Source organism: Neodiprion pinetum, chromosome 3, assembly GCF_021155775.2.
Source record: "Neodiprion pinetum isolate iyNeoPine1 chromosome 3, iyNeoPine1.2, whole genome shotgun sequence".
Taxonomy (NCBI): Eukaryota; Metazoa; Arthropoda; class Insecta; order Hymenoptera; family Diprionidae; genus Neodiprion; species Neodiprion pinetum.
In genome coordinates, this window is record NC_060234.1 from 13,541,946 (window position 1) to 13,566,958 (window position 25,013).

The following is a 25,013-nucleotide window of genomic DNA, read 5'->3' on the forward strand; positions in this document are numbered from 1 at the left end:
CAGGAACTCTCCTACCCCCTCGTTTTTAGCTGCCATCGTCCTCGCAACCACAATACCCGAACAACCAACCACGAACTTAATGGCCTCGGCCTCGAAAATATCGTCTGTTTCGTGCAATCACTAGAACTAGAGTAATCTCGGAATTGACGATCGGCCACAACGCGGATATGGCGACGCTACACCCTTCGTGACGTCATACCCGCAAGAATACGTAACAATCGATCCGTCATCGGTTTGGGGATTGCGCATCTTGGCGCGCACCTGTCGCCGCGTCGCGGCGCAGAACTTAAAGCCAAATCGCGATGTCGTCCTCCGCGCAGCTCCATGGTGTTCCGGGGTCGAGCGGGGTGGTGCTCCCTCGTCGCTAGGCGGTCTCTCGCAGATTCGTTGGTCCGGTGTCGGCTGGGAGAGCGGGGGAGGCGGCGGCGCGCCAGCCACCAGTGGGAATCGCGTCCGCCTTGGATTCCCGCGTTGCAGGGATCTTCGTTGACTCCCCCTCCGCAACCTCGACATCTTTCGCTCGAAATCATCGCTATTCCGTCACTCCGAACTACTTCCAACTTCGTGGTTGACCGCTGGCTTGATGCCGTTGTACTCGATAATAAAAAAAACAAAAGCCTGCAATATCTTAATCGTTATTCGCTACAGTGTCCCCTCTCGGAAGCCTGGATGCATGACTCTAGTTCTGGCACTCTTTTCTCCATCCAGTTCGCTACTGTGTATCCCCCGGAGTTTGGTTCCGCCGAGGATTCGGGGAGCCCCTTGTAACGGGCAACAAAAATTCCACGTTACAGTATGTAGGTTTGAGGTTAAATCTGTCCAGGTATAAGGGCATATATGTGGGTTTGAGGTTAAGTCTGTCAAGATCTGAGGGCATATACGTAAGTTTAAGGTTCAATTTTTCAAGGTATAGAAGGGTGGACGGAAGGGCGAGGATCCTGGTTCCTGGAAGGGCCTGGCAGCAGAAAAAACGGCCGAGGCCCAAAAGGGAGGGGAGCAAGGTAGTGATGGGAAAGGCAGGTGGTGCAAGGAAGGTCTGAATTCTTGACACGGTGGCGGCGGCGGCGGCTAGATAACTTTATAATATAGACAGATACAGTCAACCTCCCAATAAGAAACCAAAAGCCCCCAAAGGGAAGCGTTTTTCGTATATATCGCATACCCCCACCTGGCGCGCGCTCCACGCTCAGTGACACTGTCCGTCTCTCTCACTCTTTTCCGCATGCGATCCTCTCAATAGGAAACACACTCGAACAAGTTCCTACTTGTTATTCCCATCGCTCATGCAAAAATTTTTTTGACTGCGCGTGGACATTTATCTAGCGAATCTTTGTTTCACGTCTGAATTTCGATCATATAACTGTCTTAAAATGACCGAAACGTTGAAAAAGCGTAAGAGATCAGACTGCAGTGTACAAGTCGAAGAGAATGTTACGGAATCTCCGCCACAAAGCGATATTAATTTAAACAAAGAGGTTGCTGTGACCAAACGTAATCGATATACGTTTGAAGAAAAGAAGAAAATTTTGGAAGAGTGTAAAACCCTGAACTCTCGAGAACTCTGTGCGAAATACGGCTTGAATAAAAGTGTTCTCAGCAAATGTAGATCCAATGAGGAGATAATAAAGAATGCCGCCAAAACGAGCCATTCGAAAACATTGAAAAAAGTTTCAGAAACAAATGAACGTGACGCCGAATTATTCATGTGGCTTCTTGATTGTCGTTGCAAAGGCATTGCAGTTTCTGGACCAATGCTTTGCCGACAAGCTCTCGTGATAAACTCTCGAATCGGCGGACCAGAAAATTTCAAAGCAAGCCACGGGTGGCTAGAGAAATGGAAGAGACGAACCCACATTAAAAATTTAAAAATCACCGGTAAGTATTATCACAGGTCACAGGTGATTGGAAATATAGGGGAGGAAAAAGATCGGAGCACCTAACAAAATATGTATAGTTTTGTGTTAGTAAAAACACTCTTTTACCTTATTTCCTCCTTTTTCCTCGTAATTAAGGAATATCTTTGTGTTTTACTCGAAATGTATTGCGAAAAATTGCGACTCTTGTATTTAGATTAGAAACCTGGCCTTTGTGAGGTTTATATGTTTCATTTTATGATTGTTTTTCGGGTTATTCAAAATGGAATTTTCATTATTCTACTTTTTACTTAATTTAGCTTTTTACTTGATTCTGAACTTTCTTTTACTCTCTTTGCTCCGGTTTCCGTTGTAAACAAAAATAGAATTATTTTTTAAATAAATGATCAAAAAAACTAGTAAATAGTTAAATAAAATTGTCCAATAAATGATGATATTTGTCTTATGGACTTTTAAGGGGAGAAACTATCAGCCGATGTGGAAGCAGCTAATGTGTATAAAGCAGAATTTGCTGAAATGGTGGCTACAAAAAAACTTGAAAGGTCCCAAGTTTTCAATATGGACGAGAGTGGGCTAGTGTATAAAAGTACCCCCAAGAGGACATTTGTTGCAGCTGATCAGGCACAAGCTGCTGGTGGGAAAAAACAGTTGGAACGGGTTACTATAGCCACGTGTTCTAATGCCGATGGCTCTTTCATGTTGCCTCTAATCTTGATTGGAAAATCAAAAAATCCACGCTGTCTGAGGAACGTGAATAAGGATGAATTGCCAGTTTGGTACCGCAGTCAGACAAACGCGTGGATAAATAAAGAGATTTTTGAGGAATGGTTCACAGATGTTTTTGTTCCAAAAGTTGAAAGTTTTCTCAACTCCAAGAACTTACCAAAGACGGCAGTAGTTCTCGTCGACAATTGTCGATCTCATCGATACGTAAAAATTAACGACATCGAAGTAAATTTTTTTCCGCCAAATGTCACCTCTCTGATTCAGCCTATGGACCAAGGCATTATCCAAACCGTCAAATTACATTACGAGATTAACCTCGTAAATGCAATCGTTGAGGCTCAAAATGAAAACGTGACGCTGATCGAGTTTTTGAAGACAATTGACGTGCACAAAGTGATTTTCTGGATTACTGATGCATGGAAAAAGGTAAAACCCACAACGATCCAGAAATGCTGGAAAAACTTATGGCCCAAAGAAATCAGAGATGCGTCGACTCAAACGGACGAGGACTCTTTTATTATCGATAATCTCGATATGTCTGTGGGCACTGACGTCACCTTTAAATCGATAACTGCAGACAATCGAGACGTAACCAAGCTATTGAATCTCATGAAAAAAGTCGACGGATATGAAGAGGTAGGCGCAACAACGGTATTAAATTGGATTCAAAAAACCGAAAAACGTAACGTATTATTTTTTTTTGTTTCTTCTTTAAAATTGGCCATGAGCTATGCTTGTCATGCCATCGTCTAGTGAGAATAAACGTTTAATTTTATGTCCATATTATTTTATCCCATTAATCTAAAAGAAGAAACAGTCGATATTTCTGAGGATTAATCTTCGATGGCAGAGTTCGACTGCCTCGAAAATATTCGACCGTCAGCTGAGTGCGTTGTGGAACAAAATGATACTCAACAAGACGAAAACGATTTTCATTACGTCTCGGAATCTTTTGCTGTTTTATATGAAAATCTTTAAATGCCCTACTCTCTGTTTTTATGTTCCATGAAATATTGTCAACGCCCACATATATCTGTCAAATAAATACAAAAAGATTCAAATAAACTTTCAAATTTTGTGTTACATTCACACACGCACACACACATACTCACGTACGCATCCACACATTAATTGACACCACAGCGTTCACTCTATTTCGCCAAAATATTCCCTTTCGGGCTGGTTTCTTAACCAGAGGTTTCGCGCACAAAAATCTCGAGCTCGGAGTTTAAGTCGGAGTGGGGGAAGCGCTCGAGTGAGGAACTGGGGAAAGTTTCTTATTGCCGGGTTTCTTATTTGGAGGTCGGACTGTATATTAGTCTGGTCGAGAAGTGAGTTCACTGAGAAAAATCGTTAGAATGGTCTTAAAAATATGGCGATTGGTGCATTGGATTCAGAATTTAAAATGATGAAACCGGTATTTTTCAATTAATCCGCCATTAAAAATTTCAATAGTTATAAACAAAAAACGAAAAGAAAAAAAGGGAGTCTCAGTTTTATAGCTATAATTTCAAAAATAGAAAAGATAAATGAATTTTGAAAAAAGATCCTAAAAGAAGAGGAAATTTCCGATGGAAAAGTCCGTGATCACGGAATTCTAGCTTTATTATTTATAATTTTAATTTAACGTTGAAAATAGGGCTCCGCGCGGCCGTTTCGGTGCCTAGGCGTCACCGCGTAGCGAAGCATGCAACACGAAACAATTTTTTTATAACATTCAATATTAATTTAAAAATTTGAATAAATTATAGTGTTATCTAGACACTTGAAGGAATGTAGTCTTACCAAAAAAAATTTTTAACTCGATTTTCGTTTAAGTTATTTCATTGTTAATTAACTCTGACTTTTCATAAAATCACTTGTAAAAGTTTAAAAAATGGGTCTATAAATTTTTTTTCTTTTGTGAGCTCTTCTTATATAAATAATAAACAAGATTCAGTGTTAAAAGTTTATAAAAGTTTTTTCATTTGTTTATAATGATTTTTCAAAGTTATCAAAAATGGAAAAATCCGGCTAATGTTATGAAAAAAATTTTTTTCATAAATCTTGAATTTTGGTTGTTTTTAAATTAATATGTTGCGTTTATTAGCTTGGCTGAAAATTTTTTAACGTGTATTGTTTAAAAATTTATCATAAACAAATAGACAAGTTGAATATTTTTGAAAAATTTTTTTTGGTCATTTTATTGTCTTAGTGAAATAATGATTTTAAAAAAAAAATTTTTTCTTCAAAAAATTATTTAATTATTTATAACTGTTTTTTTCATTTATCCACCATTTAAATTATTTATTAAGAAATGATTTTTTTTCTAAAAATCATCATTTACAATTGTTAATATAATTATGAAAAAAATTTTTTTTCTGTTTGAATTTTCATTGTTTATTTTATAAACAATTTGTTATAAACAAATTTATATTTTCATTCTATTTTTTTTTCGTTGCTTTAAAAAATTACAAATACAGCCATGTGCATCAGAGTTGTAAAAAAAATTTTTCTCTATTTATTATTGAATTTTAAAATACTTTACCCCAAAAAATTTTTTTTACAACTCTGATGCACATGGCTGTATTTGTAATTTTTTAAAGCAACGAAAAAAAAATAGAATGAAAATATAAATTTGTTTATAACAAATTGTTTATAAAATAAACAATGAAAATTCAAACAGAAAAAAAATTTTTTTCATAATTATATTAACAATTGTAAATGATGATTTTTAGAAAAAAAATCATTTCTTAATAAATAATTTAAATGGTGGATAAATGAAAAAAACAGTTATAAATAATTAAATAATTTTTTGAAGAAAAAATTTTTTTTTTAAAATCATTATTTCACTAAGACAATAAAATGACCAAAAAAAATTTTTCAAAAATATTCAACTTGTCTATTTGTTTATGATAAATTTTTAAACAATACACGTTAAAAAATTTTCAGCCAAGCTAATAAACGCAACATATTAATTTAAAAACAACCAAAATTCAAGATTTATGAAAAAAATTTTTTTCATAACATTAGCCGGATTTTTCCATTTTTGATAACTTTGAAAAATCATTATAAACAAATGAAAAAACTTTTATAAACTTTTAACACTGAATCTTGTTTATTATTTATATAAGAAGAGCTCACAAAAGAAAAAAAATTTATAGACCCATTTTTTAAACTTTTACAAGTGATTTTATGAAAAGTCAGAGTTAATTAACAATGAAATAACTTAAACGAAAATCGAGTTAAAAATTTTTTTTGGTAAGACTACATTCCTTCAAGTGTCTAGATAACACTATAATTTATTCAAATTTTTAAATTAATATTGAATGTTATAAAAAAATTGTTTCGTGTTGCATGCTTCGCTACGCGGTGACGCCTAGGCACCGAAACGGCCGCGCGGAGCCCTATTTTCAACGTTAAATTAAAATTATAAATAATAAAGCTAGAATTCCGTGATCACGGACTTTTCCATCGGAAATTTCCTCTTCTTTTAGGATCTTTTTTCAAAATTCATTTATCTTTTCTATTTTTGAAATTATAGCTATAAAACTGAGACTCCCTTTTTTTCTTTTCGTTTTTTGTTTATAACTATTGAAATTTTTAATGGCGGATTAATTGAAAAATACCGGTTTCATCATTTTAAATTCTGAATCCAATGCACCAATCGCCATATTTTTAAGACCATTCTAACGATTTTTCTCAGTGAACTCACTTCTCGACCAGACTATACACATATATTATAATCTGTAAAATCTCATCTTTGCGAAAGTGTCTTTCACATTCAACTTTAGGTGGCTTCATAAAACAATTTTGCCTCGGAATCGATTTCTGCCAAAACCGCATCGAATTTTACAGAACAGCAAAACAGTGGCACGGTTCTTTATTGGAATTATAGCCCGATGCCGCGATGCAGCGATGTACAATTCGGAGCCATGCTTCGGCGGTCACCTATTTTTGCTTTTATACCTCTATTACGTGGGGGTGAGGGTGTACTGAGCGGTGGTAGTTAATGATTAATTGAATAATCAAGCTCCCACGTAACGACAATGAATAATTATTAAAACTAAGAGAAGACCTACCTTTCGATAAGCCGGTAATTTGTAGGATCGTGTTGCTATAGTCCTGTACAGGTCTGTGAGGTTTGTTTAAATTGTTGAGGCAATTTTATAATAAAGAAAGTGGGAAGAAGGTCGTTCAAAATAAATGTTTAATATGATTCAACTGGTAAAAGATGAAGTATATTCTGTTTCTGTATATGAGCCGAAAATAACAATTTATAAAGTGTTCAAGTTCATACAAATCGTGTGTTATAATATTCTAAAGGATATTAATATTTGGTACCAGGAACATCTACTCTGAACGATGGTTAACTAGTTGGTCGTGATTATTGGATTGTATCTCTCTTTTTAGATTATCTTGAATCAATTATATATATATATTGGTTAAGTCTTATTCGTTAATTCTTGGAAACAATAAGTACGATTTAATTGGGGGTAGTGAAGCTAGCCACCAATTCTAGACTTGATTTTGAATGAAAATTACTGAAGTAGATTTTGATTATAGAGGTGAAACAAGAATTCGTTTAATTTCGAAGATTAACACTCGGATTGACTTAGCTTTAGGTGAATCGGTCGACGAGATTGAGAGCCGTCGGATCGTGTCGGTCTGCGTCGGTAGAATGCTGGACCAGGAGCCTCACCTCAAGTTTGGAAGAGTTGATCAATCGAACGGTGTTGAACGTCGGTCACTTAGTCTTTTAGATTTGGAATTATATTTAAGATTACCTGATTCGATTGAATCAGGGCCGAACTCAATTTAATTATGGAAAATGGAATATCATAAAAATGTCTATTCACAGAAGAGATGAGATTTAGTAAAGAACAGAAGAGATGGAAATGTAGAAGAAAGTGAGTCTCTTGCAGCTAATAGAATAACTGAATGCTCGAATTTAACGAATTAGCGCGAGACTTTAGGCCGGTCACAACTAAGATCTTCCGAACGCTACTATTGCTCGAGAGGGCTAATCCGGGTTTACGTCCACGCACTTCGCGACTTGACAGACGTAAGACATGGCTGCTTGGGCCAGAGGGTATTAATAGGGAAAAATCTGCAGTTGCAACAAGTTGCAACAGTAATTAGCCAATTAAGTGCGGGGGCGACCTCCCGGTGTCCAAATCTACACGGTCAGCGTTAGTTCGCGTCATTCGATGGTATTCCGACGATTCTCAATCTCGTCACTTATACGTACAAGATGTTAACAGAAGGTATCTTAAGATAATTCTCACGCATTCATCCACACATCTTAACAAATAATCTATTTTAATTTGGTGGTTCCAAAGGTAGTGGTTTATCCTAATTATTGATGATAATTTTGACTTAAAAAGAGAGATATTCCCGGGCTGAGCGCCGCTGTTACTAGGTCAGTAATTTTATAGCGCGATTCCTGGTGTCAGCAAATAAGATACAATGTCAGCGGATGCCGAGGACTGTACGTGACCTTATTAGAATATGAGATTGTTATGAAATAACTAAAGAAATGAAATGAAATGGAATTTTGAAAAAGGTACGCCAAGGCGGTACGTCGGGGCGTAACACCTCTACTTCATTTTGATTGTTCAATATGTTATCGTGTTTGTAACCAACTTTCTTGAAATTGGAACTTGAATAATCACACTGTTGATCATATTTGACAACACCAACGTATATTGAAATCTGTGTAGTTTCGTGTATACACATATACATATACATATCCATACGAAGTGACTGTCAGCGCGCCACGGTTGAAAAGATGGTACAACCCGGAATTAACCGACAATAAGAGGGACCGATTGTAATACATCTAGCCTAGAGCAGTTGCAAATCCTCCAATATACGCCCGTCCTTCTTAAACTGCCAGCTCTTCATAAACCTTTTATTCTTTTCTGTTTTAGATTTTTCCAAGCCAATTGCGATAAGTACGGAAATTTGACCAACACATCGAAGAAGAGGACATCTTATCAACCCAGTCATACCAATCATGCTTAGTGGATTCAATCACAGTTTGAAGATAGGTACAGCTTGAATTGGATATTACGAAAAAAATATTCAAGTTCAGTCATTCTGACCGCGAAAAAATGAGGGTTACTTCCGGTATTCTTTTGTTCTCATTCGGGTTTGTTGCCTTCGCATCAACACGAGACAATAGTATAATGCGAGTTGGAAGTGGCATCAAGATTGGGACCAGTGAGAAAGGATCTGTGAGAGGTGGTAGCTTTGGTACTAGTAGGGTACGTACGGGTATTCGAATTGGTGACGCTAGGATTCATAATGGATCCGCGCGGCAACGAATAGTTCAGCCGATTGAATCGACGGAAGTCCCTCAACTTATTACTACATTTTCATCAGCAACTAATCAGGATGTAATGAATAATTTGACGGTAAGTCGAAAAATAGTTTGCAGCAGTCATTTGTCCGATATTTATAAAGCTGACGTTTACTAGTCGCTGAATCCCCGAATTCAATTTATCTGATTTTGTTATCACTATCAATTATTAAGCAGAGATAGTTTGTTGTAAGGCATCAAGAAATCCACTATGATTAGTCATGGTTAAAAGTACGGCACACGTGTGATTTATAAAGAATCCTAAATCAGTCGACACCTCCAGTTCTCATCTAGTTGATACACATTGTAGAGCACCAAAACCAAAGAAACACGTTTTTTAAAAGGGTGAAAGCGACCCTCAAAGATTGACGCCCAAGGAGATGGTTTCTCAGTTTCAAACAGTTGTGCTTAATGTATTTGGATAAAGCCAACGCTGAAATATTCCCATGATTGATTGAAACCCCTCGAAACCGTTTTTAGTGAATAAAAAAGTACGTGACTCTTAGTTTTCGGCGCAGCGTAACATATTTGCGTAATATATGGAGGGGTGGAATAGCCTCAGGTTCGTTGTTAATCAATGTGAGTTTCCGTCAGTGAAGTGAAATAGGGGTTCGAGAGTACATAGTGTAATACCTTGACTATAGCGCACAAACTATATTAATGTCTTACTTCATATTTTTTTCGGGGTCGTAGCTAGTTAGTCGCTAACAATAATAATAGAAAAAAGGAGATTTCAGGACTGCGGAAGGCTGGGAAGAATTCTTTTTCGTGGACTTGAAAAATAATCTTTTTTCTGACCTAACCCTAGTCACCTATTTGGGGTCCAGATCACCCCAAACTCCACTTAACAATCATTTTTACTAAATTCAAGCAGTTCTGGATGAATAAAGATTGATTAAAAGACTCATATCACCGTAGAACGTGCATTTCGAGAATCAAGAAAACTCTCACTTACGATCTTCAAAATAACTATATTTTCGAAAGGACCCCATGACCTGCAGTATTTTTTTTCTTCAAGTACTGTGTTTTAAAAATGCCTAAATAAAATTTTAGCCAAAAATATTGCAAAATTGTAGGAGTTATGATTTTTTCAGTAAAACAACTGACTTTTTCTTTTTGAGAATGATTTACAAGGCTCGAATTTAATTTTTCCCAAATAACTAATTAGATCCCATTCTTGACATACTAAAGTACTCTAAGGAATTTTTTCATCACAAAATTCTGCACAAAATGAGTATGTCAACGTTTCAAATTTGGCTCAGGTCAGGGTGACTCCGTGTAATGAGGAAGCTTCCGTAGGTGTAAATGACTTTTATTTCCATATGTTAAGCTCGATTCACAGACCTTGTGGTGTCCAAATGTACGAACTTCGATAATCTGTTCATTTAGATATCTCGTTCAGCTTGTCTCAATCTGAAATTATGTTGCTGTGGGTCGCACCAGCTATCACCGTGTGTGATTAAAATAATTTTTCGTACACAGCACTTCCATTTGAACACACATTTATTAACAATAAGAGACTCTTTCAACCGATTCTCGACGTTTGGTTTTATAATGGTGTTATTCACTTATTAAATCATGTTAGTTATACTTAGGTTCGAAGTTTCTGAATATGAGAGTTTTATGATTTAGAACGATCTGCATTGTTCGTAATTTCGAAGTGTTCTGAATTGTCTGACGTCTTAATTAGTACTGCGTTCAAATTATCTCTGTTTTCTCTGTTGTCTAAAATGATCCTCTGTTGCATCAGTCTGGTTTAGAAAAGATCTTCAATAGTGGGAGTTTTGAAAAGGCTCCTGATTGGACTTTAGCTACGTTAGTGCAAGGAGATTGGTCGTGAAGATGCTAATTGGCGCAGTGCTAACAAGATACTTAGTTTCAACAATGCATTTTTGAGTTCTGAGAATGACACTTACAAGGAACATTTGCGAAGTATCCGCCTCCGATTTTGACGAAACTTGGTAAGAATGTTGAGTACTCTAAAATAAGAGATACGTATTTTTTTATATCGGCTGAAATTGATGGCCAACGTCATCAACGAAAAATCGATCGATTTTCATCGAAAGGCAATGGAAGCCGTTTTCGTAAACGTAAAGGATTCAGAACGTGAGTAAACTAACTCATTACGTCGATAAGGGTCATTCTTCAATATCGTAAGATCTTGAAAATCAACCATATAAACAATGAGCGTTAGGCTCCTCTGGCTCTAAACTCTTCGTATGACCATTCAATCAAACTATCATTTATTGCTTGCATACATGACATGCGAGATCAAGGATATCCTCTCATGTTTTGCATGTCAGTATGTGTAGGCGATAACTTGCCCATACTGTATAAAATGACCAGGACGTTGGGAGTAGGTATCATTGTCGTTCGTCAGTTCAGTGTTTGGTTGACCAATGGCAGTCAGTAATGTCATCAACGTATTAAGCTTGCTGTTAGTAGAATTTGGTGGTCCAGGCAACGACATTATAAGACTCGTACCAACGGAATTGCACCTCAAAGAATTAGTGCATACAATCATCACCAATTCTCTGGATGATTTATCTTTCCTCGTTGTGCATGAGACAAGATTAGAACTAGAGGACTCTGTAGCAGCAAGTAAAACAGCATCTACGGATACTGATTGGCTAACGGAAGGTATAACAAGCATACCAGTACCAGAAAGCTGTACATCCGTTGAAAAACCGCAGTGCGTACCCGAAGATGAATTAATAGATTTCGAGTGTAAACAAAGAACTGTCGATTACTGGCGAAGCGAAAAAAAACATCGAACTTTTGTAGTAGTTCAAAACAGGTTCAAGCGACTCAAATCTGAACGACAATTACGAAGATGGGCGGCACAAGTCGGAGCTGGTGGAACACGTAAGGATAAGTTGATTCGGATTGCAAAAATACGTTTGATATGTTCGTGGCAGCAATGGAATCGAGATTAACAGTTCATGATGTGGATCTCCGACGTTGGGCATTACAAGCAAGGATCAAAAAAAAATTTCCATCATTTTTAGCCGGACACACGTGGTTATGGACATTCAAACCGAATCGTTTCCCGTAAAATCACAAAAATCATCTAACAAGGGCGAGCATTGCCCAAGAACAGAACTTGAATGAGCACTGCGAAAGTTTCGTTAATGAAGTAAAGCCACTTATCCAACAATATGGATCACAAAATGTATCCAACTTGGAAAGTCACTTCAATTCGGAGATACATTCCGGGCGAATGTTAGCTCCTGTCGGCCAGAAAAAGATTGAAACTGTGATACAATCCGTATCTTCGACGACTCACAGTTATACTATACAGCCTACTATATCTGCTGATGGAACGCTGCTATCTCCTCTTCTTGAAGTACTGAAGGAAACGAGTGGAGTATTGGGACCCAGAGTGAGAGAAACTATGTTTAGACCACCTAATATTCACATTATGGCTTCCAAGTGTGGAAAGCTTACTAAAGATCATATGCAAATGTAGCTTCGGGAAGTGTACCTTCCCAATACAGGTAATGCAAGCATCCTGTTACTCGATTCATGGAGTGGACAATGCGAGCGCAGTGTTCAGGAAGCAGTACCGGATGATCGATACTTGAAGCTGATGACCATTCCAAAAGGAACTACAGGACACATTCAACCGTTAAACGTATATGGGTTTCGTGCGTGGAAAAATTTCGTAAGATGTTTTTCCGACATGGTGATCTTTCTTGGCTATGATATCAATCTTCACCTACGAGATAATATTCTCAAGCTACAATCTCTGACGCACAACCAATTTTCGTCTCCACGATTTTGAAACTTATTTAAATATTCATGGCACAAAAGTGGATACGTGGATACTAGACCACCGCGTTTTTAAAGTCCATCAGAATTTTGTTACGAAACAGATTTGACATTACAGTGTCATATATGTGGCGAGGTCGCAATAATCACTTGGTGTAGAATACCACTTTGTTTGAAACACTTTTTTACAGAATTTCATTATTGCCATGACTTTATTCCGTAGAGGAGCCATTCATATAAGCAAGGATTGTTACGATAAAACCAACAAAATATAACTATCATTGTATATATGGGAATTCACTATGGTTGTACCGTTCAAATAAAATTATATACAATTAACATTTTGGCAAAATGTTACAGGTGGTACAAATAAAGAAATTCTGAATTATGATACTCCTGCTATCGTTTTATCCCGTCATTGAACCAGAAATGGATGGGTTCTGAAGTACTCCAGAAACAGATATAGATATCAATTTTCGTAGAGATGGCGGATATTGTGATGATTTTCTACCGCCGTTTTGAATTCGTCGCTTCGAATTTCGAATTTTCGTGGTCAGATCCATGATCAGCGACCTCGAAAAGAGCTTCCACCGACTTTCGGTGAAAATAAATCAACTTTTGGTTATTGACGTCGGCCATGTTGGATCCGCCATTTTGAACATTCAAATTTGGCCTTCAGATCTGGAAATAGCGACGTCGAAAACCCTTAGGAATCAAGTTTTCCTGCAATCTGTACATTGAGCCCTAATATGCAATATATTGTGAATTGTCAAAAATAGCATTTCAGGGGGATAGTTCACCCCCTTAAAATCAGTTTCAGCCGATATAAAAAAATACATATCTCTTACTTTAGCGTACTCAACATTCCTACCAAGTTTCATCAAAATCGGAGGCGGACACTCCGCGGATGTTCCTTGTTAGTGAACTGATCATATTTTCTTTTCTCACCTTCCTTATGTTCAGTCATCGAGGTTTATGAATCTGCGTTTTGCAAATTTCGATTGTAAGACCAGGTGGTCTATATGCGGTTGAAGATATGAATCTATGATTGAAAATTATATATACTGCATAGTGTAATGTTCACGACTTTATAATATGTCTCTATATCATTATTATGATATGTACCTATGTAATATACAGCGACACACGAGCGACATTCAGTTGTTGGTTAGAGAGCGTCGAGCGTTTTACACATGTACACATCATTTCCTCATTTATATTAAATATATTTTTACTCTATTAGTATTAACATTAATCCCGGGTATTATTAATTAATGCGTTATTTTTCTAATACATCACAACTGGCGACGAGGTTTTACGAACTACTGTGCAGAGTTGGCTTAATTAGTGCAAATTTAGTGGTCATTTTGCGTTCGACGCCGTATTCGATTTTCACGTAATCGTAAAAGCACTATACACGGGAAATTTGAGCAGTGAAACGGGTGTAGTGATTGTGTTACGTCCAGCATACCACCTCTCCCTATTTATCCTATTCGCTAACTCTCCCACAGTTCTTATATGAATATCACGGTCTCTCTCCTGTCCTCTTATCTCTACCTAGTCTCACGCTATTCACTGTTGCGCTTACTCATCTAATTCTATTCCCTTCCTCTAGAAGCTTCACATCTTTTCTGCACCCGTACGTTTCTCGTCTCTGGAGTCATTCGTATCCTAACTCTCAAGAACCTCAGAGCTATAGCTCTTAAATAACTCCGTACAACACACTTCAATCTTACCTCTATCTCGACTTCTTGGAATAAATATATACTTGATATCACCAACAAATTCAACGTTACTTAATCCTCAATCTAAATTCCGGTTGTCTTAGTACGTAAAAGCGAAGCCAAATCAGGTTATTCCTACCGCTCGGGAGTAAACCACATTCACGGACGTAACATTGGTGGCAGCGGTGACCTTCGCTTTCCGGAAATCCAGTGATACAATTTTACGTGCGTACTCCGCATGGAGTGCCATCTGATAGACCGGTTCCAAATTGTACAAGCTCAGTGATGTTAATACAAAAGTAATACCACTGTATAATAGTATTGAAGACACTCTGAAAATCATATTCTACGATTGACGTAATCAACGGTCTGTGATTCACACAAACGTCACAAACAAAACCGTATCTCCAAATCGATATTGCTGCAAAACTATTTCCTGCTGCTACTACGAGGAAATCTTCATTCTTCACGACTTCTAGTACAACACAACGCACACCGACGTCATCACTGCCTACAGACACGAAATCGCTATACCAACATCCTCACGGAAGAATGCAACATTTTCTTCCATTCCTTCTCTTCATCTCCACTTTGTAAGTCAGCAAATCCTAGGTTGAAATTTACAACATGGCTACCGAAAGCATTTTTCCGCATCTGCCTCTTAGAGATGCATTGACTCTGATTCCCACGTTGAATCGCACTAATATGCCTGTATCCGAATTCATAACTAAAGTAGAATGCGCAAAACAAGCTGTCTTAGTCAGAGAACTGAATTTATTCTCCACACTCATTCGCACGAAAATCGAAAGCGACGCGCGTAAATATGTTAAGTCAGATAACCCGGATTCTCTTCGAGATTTGCTAGACTGCCTAAGACAGGCCTACGCATCTAGACAACACTTCCCAGATATCCAGCTGGACCTCGCACAACCGGCACAGAGGCGAGACGAGAGTGTTCTAGATTACGGTGCTAGAATAAAACATCTGTTAAGACAAGCGTGCGAATCAATAGATGCCTCAGAATCTATCAGTGATGCTCAAGTGCTGAAGAAAAATATCGAAGAAACTGCAAGACTAAGATTTATGAAAGGTTTACTAGACGAATTAGAAATAAGAGTGGCTCATGAGAATCCACAAACCCTACAAACGGCTATAAACACGGCCACCAAGACCAAAAAACTATTATCGGATAGAATTTAACTAGCCTCGTACCGTGATACTAATTACAAAACACAAAACCATATGAAATGTAGTATATGGATATGAACCGATCGCATCGAAAAATATTGTCCTGAACGATCTTCCGTATTAGTAGTGTGTGGATACTGCAAGAAGGCAGGTCATATTATAGAAGAGTGCAGAACAAGGCAGCGGAACAATACAACTTGCACGCAGTGTGGTCGCAAAGGCCACTCAAGCGATAAGTGCCGCTCAAACCGGTTCCAATATCCCCAGAATCCGAACATCCACCAAGATTCAAGAGTTTTCCAAAATAACACGAATCGTCAACAACAGAACAATCCCAACACCCAATATCGAGCAAGAGACCCGACAAACCAACCTTTAGACCAGACGCGAAATGACAGTCAACGCTCACAACGGTATAACACACCAAATCCTTCACAATCGAATTTCAGGGTTAATTATGTAACACAAGATCACTCAAACGATAGTTGCGATGCAGGCGTCGACCCGGAAGTTTAATTTGAAGCAGAGCAACACGGCGAATATTCAGGCAACGCGAGCCATTTAAACGAGTTCAGGGACGGCCGCGCGGACGCATCGACCTCCCTCAAATCGGAGCAGCGTCCAAACCAAACGTCAACTCCGTAAAACTCCGCGAACTAATAGAATCTGGACCTCCACAGATTCGAACACAATGCCCGCAGTCTTTAAATGGGTACATGACACTATTAATAGATACTGGCGCTAATATTAATTTGTTAAAAATCGATAAAATCGACTCAAGAGTCCATGTCACAAAACAGACGTTAGGCAGATTTCAGGGATAGCGGAAAAATCCATCAGAACAATAGGAAGTCTTTACCTCAAGTTAGCTAATACACGCCACGAATTCCATCCTGTTGATAACTTCTTTATCATCGAAGACGGTATACTGAGTTCAGACTTTTTACGTTCGGAAGAGGCGATTATCTGTTTCAAAAACAACTACCTTATCTCTTGCGAAACCGGCGTTATTCCCTTTAACAGACATAGAACCAACACAAAAACACCACCGCGTATCCTCATAACATCTGTCACACAAACACCGAAGGTTCGACTAACCATCGGTGAACTCACACGACAACCTAGCACATGTATAGTTGACACCGATGCTGATGTAAACATAATTAAACTCGGAGCAATACATCCGCATGTTCCATGTAAATTACTCCAAGGTCAGATCCACGTTACCAGTGCTATACATTAGCCAATAAAAGTATTAGGAACAAATAGCATTCGAATCGGTGACAACCTTCATATATTTCATATAGTCGACGATCTGTTCCCGATACAAGAAGACGGAATCTTAGGATCGATGTTTTTACGGAACGAAAATACAACGATATCTTTGGATACAGAAAAAATAATACCGAACAATACTAGCAAACCATTCAAACTCCTATACGAAGACTACATATTGATACCACCACGAACGGCTCAGGTGACTGCACTGAAAATATCGAATCCCTCGGTAAAAACGGGATTCATAGAACAGTTGGAAGTAGGCGGTAACATATTCCTGGGACAGGCCCTGGTTACCAACCAACAAGAGTTTGCTTACGTTTATGCAATAAACTCCAACGAATCAGCTGTGGAAATAAGAAGACCAGTCGTAACACTAGAAGAAGTCGATAAACTCATGAGCACCGCCACGCTCAGCGCGAAAACACACCTAACGCATTCAAGTACTGCAAGCAGCGGACAGGTTTTACTACCACAGGTCTTACATGAAAAAAAGGGATCGAGAATCTCGTTCTTCTCACATCCCTAAAAGATTCTAGACGCCTTGACATTTTGAAAGAAAAATTGCGATTGGATCATTTGAATGACGAAGAAAAACAATTGATAGTTAATCTCTTTATCGAATTCAACTATTTATTTTTCCTCTCAGGGTTCCCCTGAGACATACAAACTTAGTCAGCCATACGATCCCTACTACTAATGACGCACCAATTCATATCAAACAATACAGACACCCAAGAGTACACAAAGATGAAATACAAAAACAAGTGACAGTAGTTATATAAGGGGTGTTCTGGCTCAAACTGACTTACCGACCTCATATAGTGCTGCAGGACGCGCCTCGCCTGTAGTCGGTTTGTTACCGGTCCAAGCTAACATGCATGACTGACATGGCTGACTGACATGTAAGATGGCTGACTAGCATGCAAGATGGCGGACGAGATGACGGGACATGTAGTCGGTGCGTTACCGACCTAACCTAACCTAACTTAACCAATATAAACAACAAGATGGCGGGGGGGAGAGGGCAAAATGGCTGACATGATATCGAAACAGGCTGCTAACCTAACCTTACCTAACCTTTTTTTTTTTTTTTTCTTGTTCCAGCGGCGAAGGGGAAATCTTCAAAAAACATCCGGATGTTCTTGGATATCTTCGAATAGTGCCGGATTCTTACCGGGTAAAACCCCTCCGCCGCTCGTCACCCAGGACGAAGCAGGACCGCTTTCGCATTACTTTACTCCGTTTCTGTGTCCGGCCTGGTATTCTAGGCCTCTCTCCTGCGCCCTACTGTGTGTCAGTGTATTTGTCTGTCTGTCTGCCTGTCAGTCAGTGTGTGTGACGTGGACCATCTTAGTCCGACTATTACCCCTTCGTCAGTTCTCCCGCGTCCCTCGACGTAGTGTGAGCGATCTAAACCCGACATTCGCGCCTCGAGTCTTGTCCTGTGTCCGTTCTGCGTCCGTACAGAAAGTGCTCGCTCCTTACCACTTTCTGCACAGTATGTTCCTGGCCATTTTAGTGTGGCCCCCTTCTTCTTCCGCCACGCTATTGTGGCCCGTCTTTTCCTGCGCAAACCACCAGTCGGAGCGAGTTTCCCCCTCTTCCACCGTGGAACGGCCGTGGGAAAACATTCCCTCGTGTTCAGCAGTGCTTCCGCACTGGCAGTTGGCGATGAACACCACCCCGTCCAGCACGACGATGTCGAACCCCGACGGCTGCATGCTGAGCGGGCTCACAGAGTTCACCAATTTCTGTGTCCCGACATGACGCCTCTTAAAGTAGAGGGTAGCCCGGTTGTTTCCAACGTAATTGACATCGCCGTATGTCATGCGTACCGTAGCACTCTCTCTGCTTCTCGTCCCTTCCTCGGTACCAGTTGGTTGACCTCTTCTTAGCAGCTCTGCCGCGTGGTGCTCCGCCAGCCTCTGGATCCTGTCCATCTCCTCTCCGATGTTTCCTTCCCGCCGCCGCGTCGGATCGGTTTCGTGGAGGTATCCGGCGCCTTTGAAGCACACAGTGTGCCTGTACTTCAGGTCGCATCCGCATCCGGCCCCGCCCGCATCTCGCCTAGGTGCTATCGTGCGCGGTCCCTCTCCTGGCCTCCTGTCCCTCTCCGCTGCTTCTTTGGTGCGTAGGACTTTTCACGCGTACCTGGCGACCGCCTCCCACTACTCTCGACCCTCTAGCATCGACGTTACCACGTCATGAATGCTGTTCTTTCGGCCCGTGACCCTCATCAGCTCTTCCCTACTCTCCGCCCACGCCGGGCAGTGAACCAGGTGTGCGTGGCGTCGTCCCTTTCTGCGTTGCAGTGGTGGCATCCCGGGGTCTTCTCCTTCCCTATTCGGTGCAGATATGCCTCGAAGCATCCGTGCCCCGTGAGGTTCTGTGTCAGGTGGTAGTCCAGATGGCCGTGCCTCCTGTCCAGCCACGGTCCCACTGTTGGGGTGGCTTGCCTGGTTCAGCCACCTTCCTTCCCGCCACTCACCGTCCCACTTCTCTATCGTTGTCCACCTTCCTTCCCGTCTTATCGCGGCTCCAGCTGCTCCGTCTCGACCGGTTCCCCCAGCCCCCGCGGCTGCGATCCTCCCTCTTTCTTTCGCCATGAGCCGGAGCGGTACCATTCCGGCCAGGACCATCGCTGCCTGGGTGGACACTGTGCGGTAGGCTGATATCACCCTCAGCGTGCAGGTCCTTGCGACCGCCTCCAATCCGGCCTCGTTTCTTTTGACTCCGAGCGCCCCCTCCTATACCGGTGTCGCGTACAGCGCTACTGAGTACGCCACGCCCGCCAGAAGCTTTTTTCTGCCCGCAGACGGGTCCTCCAGATTGGGCATTAGCCTGGATATGACCGCCGTTACCGCTGCCGCTTTATCTGCAGCCCTCCTGATGTGCTCCGCGAAGTTGATCTTCGCGTCGATCGTTACTCCGAGGTACTTTACACTGCTAGTTGGTTTGACCTCGTGTCCCTTCACATTTATGGGGTTCACTCTGAGGGTGTGCCTCCTAGTTAGCACTACTATCTCGGTCTTCCTCTCGGCCAGATCCAGACCCCTCGTTCGGAGCCAATCCCACACACCAACCACCGTTTCGCTCGTTTTCGCCTCCAGAAGTTCGGCGTTCCGCGCAGTGACCACCAGGGTGATGTCGTCGGCAAAGCCGATGGTGGTTACCCCCGCGGGCAGATCCATGCGGAGTAGGCCGTCGTAGGCAATGTTCCACAGGAGCGGACCCAGGACCGCACCCTGTGGAACCCCCGCCGTGAGCCGGCGCGTTCGCGGTCCCTCCCTAGTGCGCCACATGAGTAGCCTGTTCTCCAGGTAACTCGCGACCATATCTAGGAGGTACGCCGGTATGCTCTCCCTGGCCTCGAGCCCTTTGAGGATAGTGCCGTGCCCCACCGCGTGAAAGGCGTTTTTGACATCCAAAAGCGCCAGTAAGCAGGGGGCCGCAAGTCGTCCCTTACGCTCATTCGCCTCCCCGGCGATCTTTACGACTTCGCCGATCGCTTGGGTGATGGACCTGCCCCGTCTGAAACCATACTGCCTCTCGGCTAGTCCCCCTGCCTCGTGCAACGCTGAATCCAGCCTGGCATGGATCAGTCTCTCCATCAGCTTCCCGGTCGTGTCCAGTAGGCTGATCGGCTGATATTTCTGGAGCCCGCCCTCTTCCGCTGGTCCCTTGGATAGTAGTACCAGCTTCTGCGTCTTCCAATTGCCATGGAATTCCCACGTGTTCAGGCACTCGTTGTAGGCTTCCAGCAGCAGCTCTGGGCTGTGCTCGGTTACCACAGTCGGGGCTTCGTTTGGGATGCCATCTGGCCCGGGAGCTTTCCCCCTACCAAGCTTCCTAGCGGCCGCCATCAGTTCCGCCACCGTAAATGGTTCTGGCCGTTGTCCATCTGGTGTCCGCTGGCTTTGCCACCCTGGCTCCGTGCGCTCTGGGAAGAGCTCCTCGAGCACGCGTTCAACCGTCCGAGGGTCGTCCGGTTGGTGCAACCCCCCCAGCCTTTTGGTCACGAGCCTGTATGGGAGTCCCCACGGGTCGTCGTCCACCAGCCTGATCAGCTCCTCCCAGCATTTCGCCTTGCTGGCCTTGATTTCGCTTCTCAGTCGCTTCTTTGTTGCCTTGTACTACGCTAGGCTATCCACTGGCTCCTCTCCCCTCGCTCTTTCCCTTTGGACTCTCCTTCTTGCCTGGATACAGGTCTTCCGTAGCTGGGCGATCTGATCGGCCCACCAGTGCGCTGCCGGTCTCCCCCGAGGGGGCCTTCTCCTAGGCATCCCTGCATCACACGCTCCGACGATGGTGTTCATTGTCGCCTCCACCGCCGATCTACCCGTCCTTTTCCTCGCGATCTGCAGGAATGCCACCATGGCTTCCTTGTTCATTTTTTTAACCCATCCCTGGTCGGCCTCCTCCCTCGTCTTCCTCCTCCCTGCTGCTGGTGACCACCTCATGGTGATGTATCAGTAGTCGCTGAGGCTCTCCTCCTCCGGTACTGTCCAGTCCCCCATCTCCGCTACTACGCACTGGCTGGCCATTGTAATGTCCACGACCGAACGAGACCCAGTGCCAGGCTTGTGCCAGGTGTAGGCCCTCCCCATGTTGAGAGGGGTCAGATCAAGGCTAGCCATAAGGTCTGCCACCTCTCTACCCCTCTTGTCCCTTCTGTCGGAACCCCACTCGGGCGACTTCGGGTTGAAGTCCCCGGCTATGAGGATCCTACTGCCAGCTCCTCTGGTCGCCTCCGCTAGTCCGTCCGGATCTCTCTCGAGCTCCTCCAGTCGGGCCTTAGGCGAGAAGTAACAGCTAAAAAAGGCCGTTCCTCCCGCTCCGGCCCAGACGTAGCCCTCGCCCCTTCCACCACGTTCCAGGTTGCCTTTGTAGCGACGCGTAGTAGTGATGGCCGCGTCTCCTCTGGTATCGACTACCCACTCGCCCTCTTTTACCGCGACGCTGGGCTCAGACACCAGTAGTATCCCAGCGCCCACCTTTTCGTCGTGTGGTCCAGGAGGTCCTGGGCGGCCCGGCAGCGGTTCAGGTTCACCTGGATGATGGCGGTACCATGTCCCCCCCTGTCCCAGATGGGTCGAGCTACGCTTGGCATTGCGACCACATTAGCCCCAGTTTCCTCCTAAACTGTACCTCGGTTCTCGTGGGGGAGAGGAATACTTGGTCTACCCTCCCCTGGCTTTCGCTTGGTGTCGTACCTACCACCCGTCCCATTCTGTTTCGGCCCAGTCTCACCCTGGTTTTCTCTAGCTCCTTTCAAAACATTAGGCATCGCGCGCTGCCCGCAAAGTGGTTGGCTCGCCAGTTCTCATTCGTGCAGGGGAGGCACTTCGAGCTCGACTAGCACTATTTTTCCTGGTGTCCCCGCCTCCCGCATTTTCTGCACGCGTTGGCGTTGTCACTCCCGGCGCACTCGGTGCTCCTGTGCCCGAATCCTTGGCAGCGGAAGCACTTATCAACCGCTATCCTTTCCCGTATGTTGCACTGAGTCCAGCCTATTCTTACTTTTCCCAGTGCTATGACACTCCTTCCTACGCTCTCGGGTAGTCTGATGGTCGCGGCCTAGGTCCCGCTGTACGCCTGTCTCAACCTGATCTCGCCCTTCAGCTCGACCTCCCCCTTCAGCGCTGCGCCCAGCGCCTGGCTCACCTCGGCTGCTTCGGTGATCTCATCGATGTCCCGAATTTCGACCACTAGTGTGGGCTCCAGTGCTGAGACCTTGCTCTACTGTCCCATTACTCCTATCACCGCTTCCTTAAGGGCCTGGTCCCCCTTGCTGCCCCTCTTCAGTTCTAGGAGGACGTCACCCCCTAGTCATTTTGACCGTAGCGATCTGGGCCTTCCCAGGGTCAACTTGATCCTTGATCCTGCGCAGCACCTCCGCGTAGCTGCCGGCGCCATTACCCGTTTTAATGAGTACCGCATCGGGTCTCATGGGTTTCCTGGGCTCCCTCTTTGTTCGCCCCGGGTTTACCGCCGGCGGTCCGGGGTCCGCGGGCTTCGGGTCCGCCCTCTTTTACTTTGGTCCAGTCTTTTTACCTCTTCCGACCATCGCTCCGCTTAATCGTCTGTCCCCGTTGGCCCAACCGCCTCCCCCTCGCTTTCACTGTCCTTCGCACAGTGTCTCTTCTCCACCGTCCCCTCGCACGGGAAGACCTGATTTTTGTTGCTGATTGACGCCTCCCCGTTCTTCTGCGTCTGTCTTTGCGGCTCCTCGTTTGGCCTTGCTGTAGCCGGTTCCTTCTCGCTGCTGAGCTTCACTGTTATCTGTTTTGGCTGGCCTCGCCCTCCTCCGTCGGATGTCGCGTCCAGCTTTTTTGTAGCCCAGCTCCACCCCCGCTCCACCTGCCGGATGAGGATCGCGGCCTTGCCTGACGCTTCCTTGAGGGCGGCGTGGGCGTTCCTGTGCTCCCTCGTAAATTTCTCCATGCCGTTGATCAGTTTCTTTAGGGCTGCGATTGTGTCCCCTCCCTTCCTCGCCTCGTCTTTCGTTCCGTCCTGCGCCGAGCGCTTTTCAGCCCCCCCCCCCCCCCCCCCCCCCAGGTCGAGGCTCATTGCCAGGCCCGAGAAGGGTCCGCTCACGTTCCTCCGAGCTCCTGCTTTTTCTTGGGAATCGCTTCCCCCGGCCTCATCCTTGCGGTCTCCAGCGTCCCGAAGTCCAGGTCGATGATCAGCGGTTCCTTCCGGGACCCTACTGATTCCGACCTTCTTGCCTTCAGTTCGATATCCCCCGCTGGTGTTGTCGGTGGTGATCTCCTGATGCTATCCCTCCTAGCGAAGGGATTAGCCTTAAACTCCTCCACTCCTATTTCCATGTTTGTTTTTTGGTTCGATTTTTGTTGATCCATATTACTTGATTTTTCTATTTACGACGGTTCGGCCATCATGGCAGCTGTACCTCGGTGCAGCATCTATCCCCGCCGGAAAAAGCCCTACCCCCCTTTCGCATAGAAGCTGCTGTCAGCTTCTCGGGTGGTCGGCCCTATCCATGCGATCCTTCCTACCCCCCTACCTCTTCCAAGTCTTTCGTTCGGGGATTCCCATGTCAATTCGAGTTAGGGTAGGCCGCCATTCGGGTAAGACCTTCCCGGATTCACCCTACCGGACTTCGTGTATGAGAAAATACTGACCAGGCAATCCTCCATGCAAGCGCCCGAGACCCCACGATTCAACCCCCTGATTGGCTCCAGCCAGCTGCGGAGAGCGGTTTTCCCACTTTGAGCATATGGTTTCCTAGGAGTCGACAGCGGCCCGGTCAAGGTACTGACATTTTCCGCAGCCCCGGTCGGTCGGCAACTACTCCTTCCTTGTCTAGTCTCAGGGGAATATCCCCAGGGGCCCCGACCACATCTCATGCACTCATCACCCACTCGTACCACCATTCATACACCCAGCCCCAGGAAACTGAGCTGGCTGTTCTTAGTAGACGCTCATCTAGAATCACTTCCGCCCTGGGATTTTGGAGTCCCGTGACGTTGGATCCTCAAGATTCATCGCGGCCATCAAGCCCCTACACCACGACAAGGTGACAGCCAACGTAGGGAAACCTTACCTAATCCAACCTAACCCAAACTCACCTAACCCGACCAATGTAAACAACAAGATGGCGGGGCAAGATGGCTGACATTATATCGTAGCAGGTTGCTAACCTCATCTAACCCAGCCCAGCCTGACGTATGTAAACAAAAACATGGCGGACAAGATTGCAAAGCAAGACGACGATGCAGGATGACGGGGCGGTATTGCAAAATGGCCGGCGGAATATACCGTTTCAAAAATAATATTTTCGGTATACTTCGAATACATTCTTTTGTGCTAATTGACCGGATGGCGACACCGCAATTAGATAGGCTGGGAATGTTGATGATGACCCGTAAACTTTCACGCGCGAGAATTTATCATGGGGGGAGCGTGTGGTTGGCTGGTATATAAATTGCGAGCTTATTCAACACGTTATATTGGTCTCATAGTTTTCCTACTGTGAACTTCAGTATCCATAGTACGTGAAATTCATAAAATCTACCTCGAACGTGATGGATCTAAATAAAATCAACCTCATCTGTCGCCTGGAAACGCTGCCCACTAAGAGAA

General features: G+C 43.6%; 2 protein-coding genes across 5 annotated transcripts in view; both read left to right on the forward strand.

Moving 5' to 3' along the window:
• Nmdar2 (NMDA receptor 2) overlaps positions 1–25,013 on the forward strand; it is a 1,937,843-nt gene that overhangs the window by 67,426 nt on the left and 1,845,404 nt on the right. For all 4 annotated transcript variants that reach the window (XM_046618083.2, XM_069134406.1, XM_069134408.1 and 1 more), the window contains exon 2: positions 8,513–8,998. In XM_046618083.2, the coding sequence (XP_046474039.1) occupies positions 8,696–8,998 (303 nt within the window). In that variant the 5' untranslated portion in view covers positions 8,513–8,695. The remainder of the gene's footprint in view (positions 1–8,512; positions 8,999–25,013) is intronic.
• On the forward strand, positions 1,371–8,606 carry LOC124214352 (jerky protein homolog-like). The gene is made up of 4 exons (XM_046616618.1): positions 1,371–1,875; positions 2,332–3,236; positions 7,967–8,001; positions 8,513–8,606. The coding sequence occupies exons 1-4, from the start codon at positions 1,371–1,373 to the stop codon at positions 8,604–8,606; spliced, it is 1,539 nt and encodes a 512-aa protein (XP_046472574.1).

What these genes read in the sequence shown, in the direction of transcription:
- LOC124214352 (XM_046616618.1), top strand. Translation starts at nt 1,371, where the DNA reads ATGACCGAAACGTTGAAAAAGCGTAAGAGATCAGACTGCAGTGTACAA. An exon ending in AAGTCGACGGATATGAAGAG is followed by an intron (nt 3,237 to 7,966) that starts GTAGGCGCAACA and finishes TGACTTAAAAAG; the next exon opens with AGAGATATTCCCGGGCTGAG. An exon ending in CTGAGCGCCGCTGTTACTAG is followed by an intron (nt 8,002 to 8,512) that starts GTCAGTAATTTT and finishes TTTCTGTTTTAG; the next exon opens with ATTTTTCCAAGCCAATTGCG.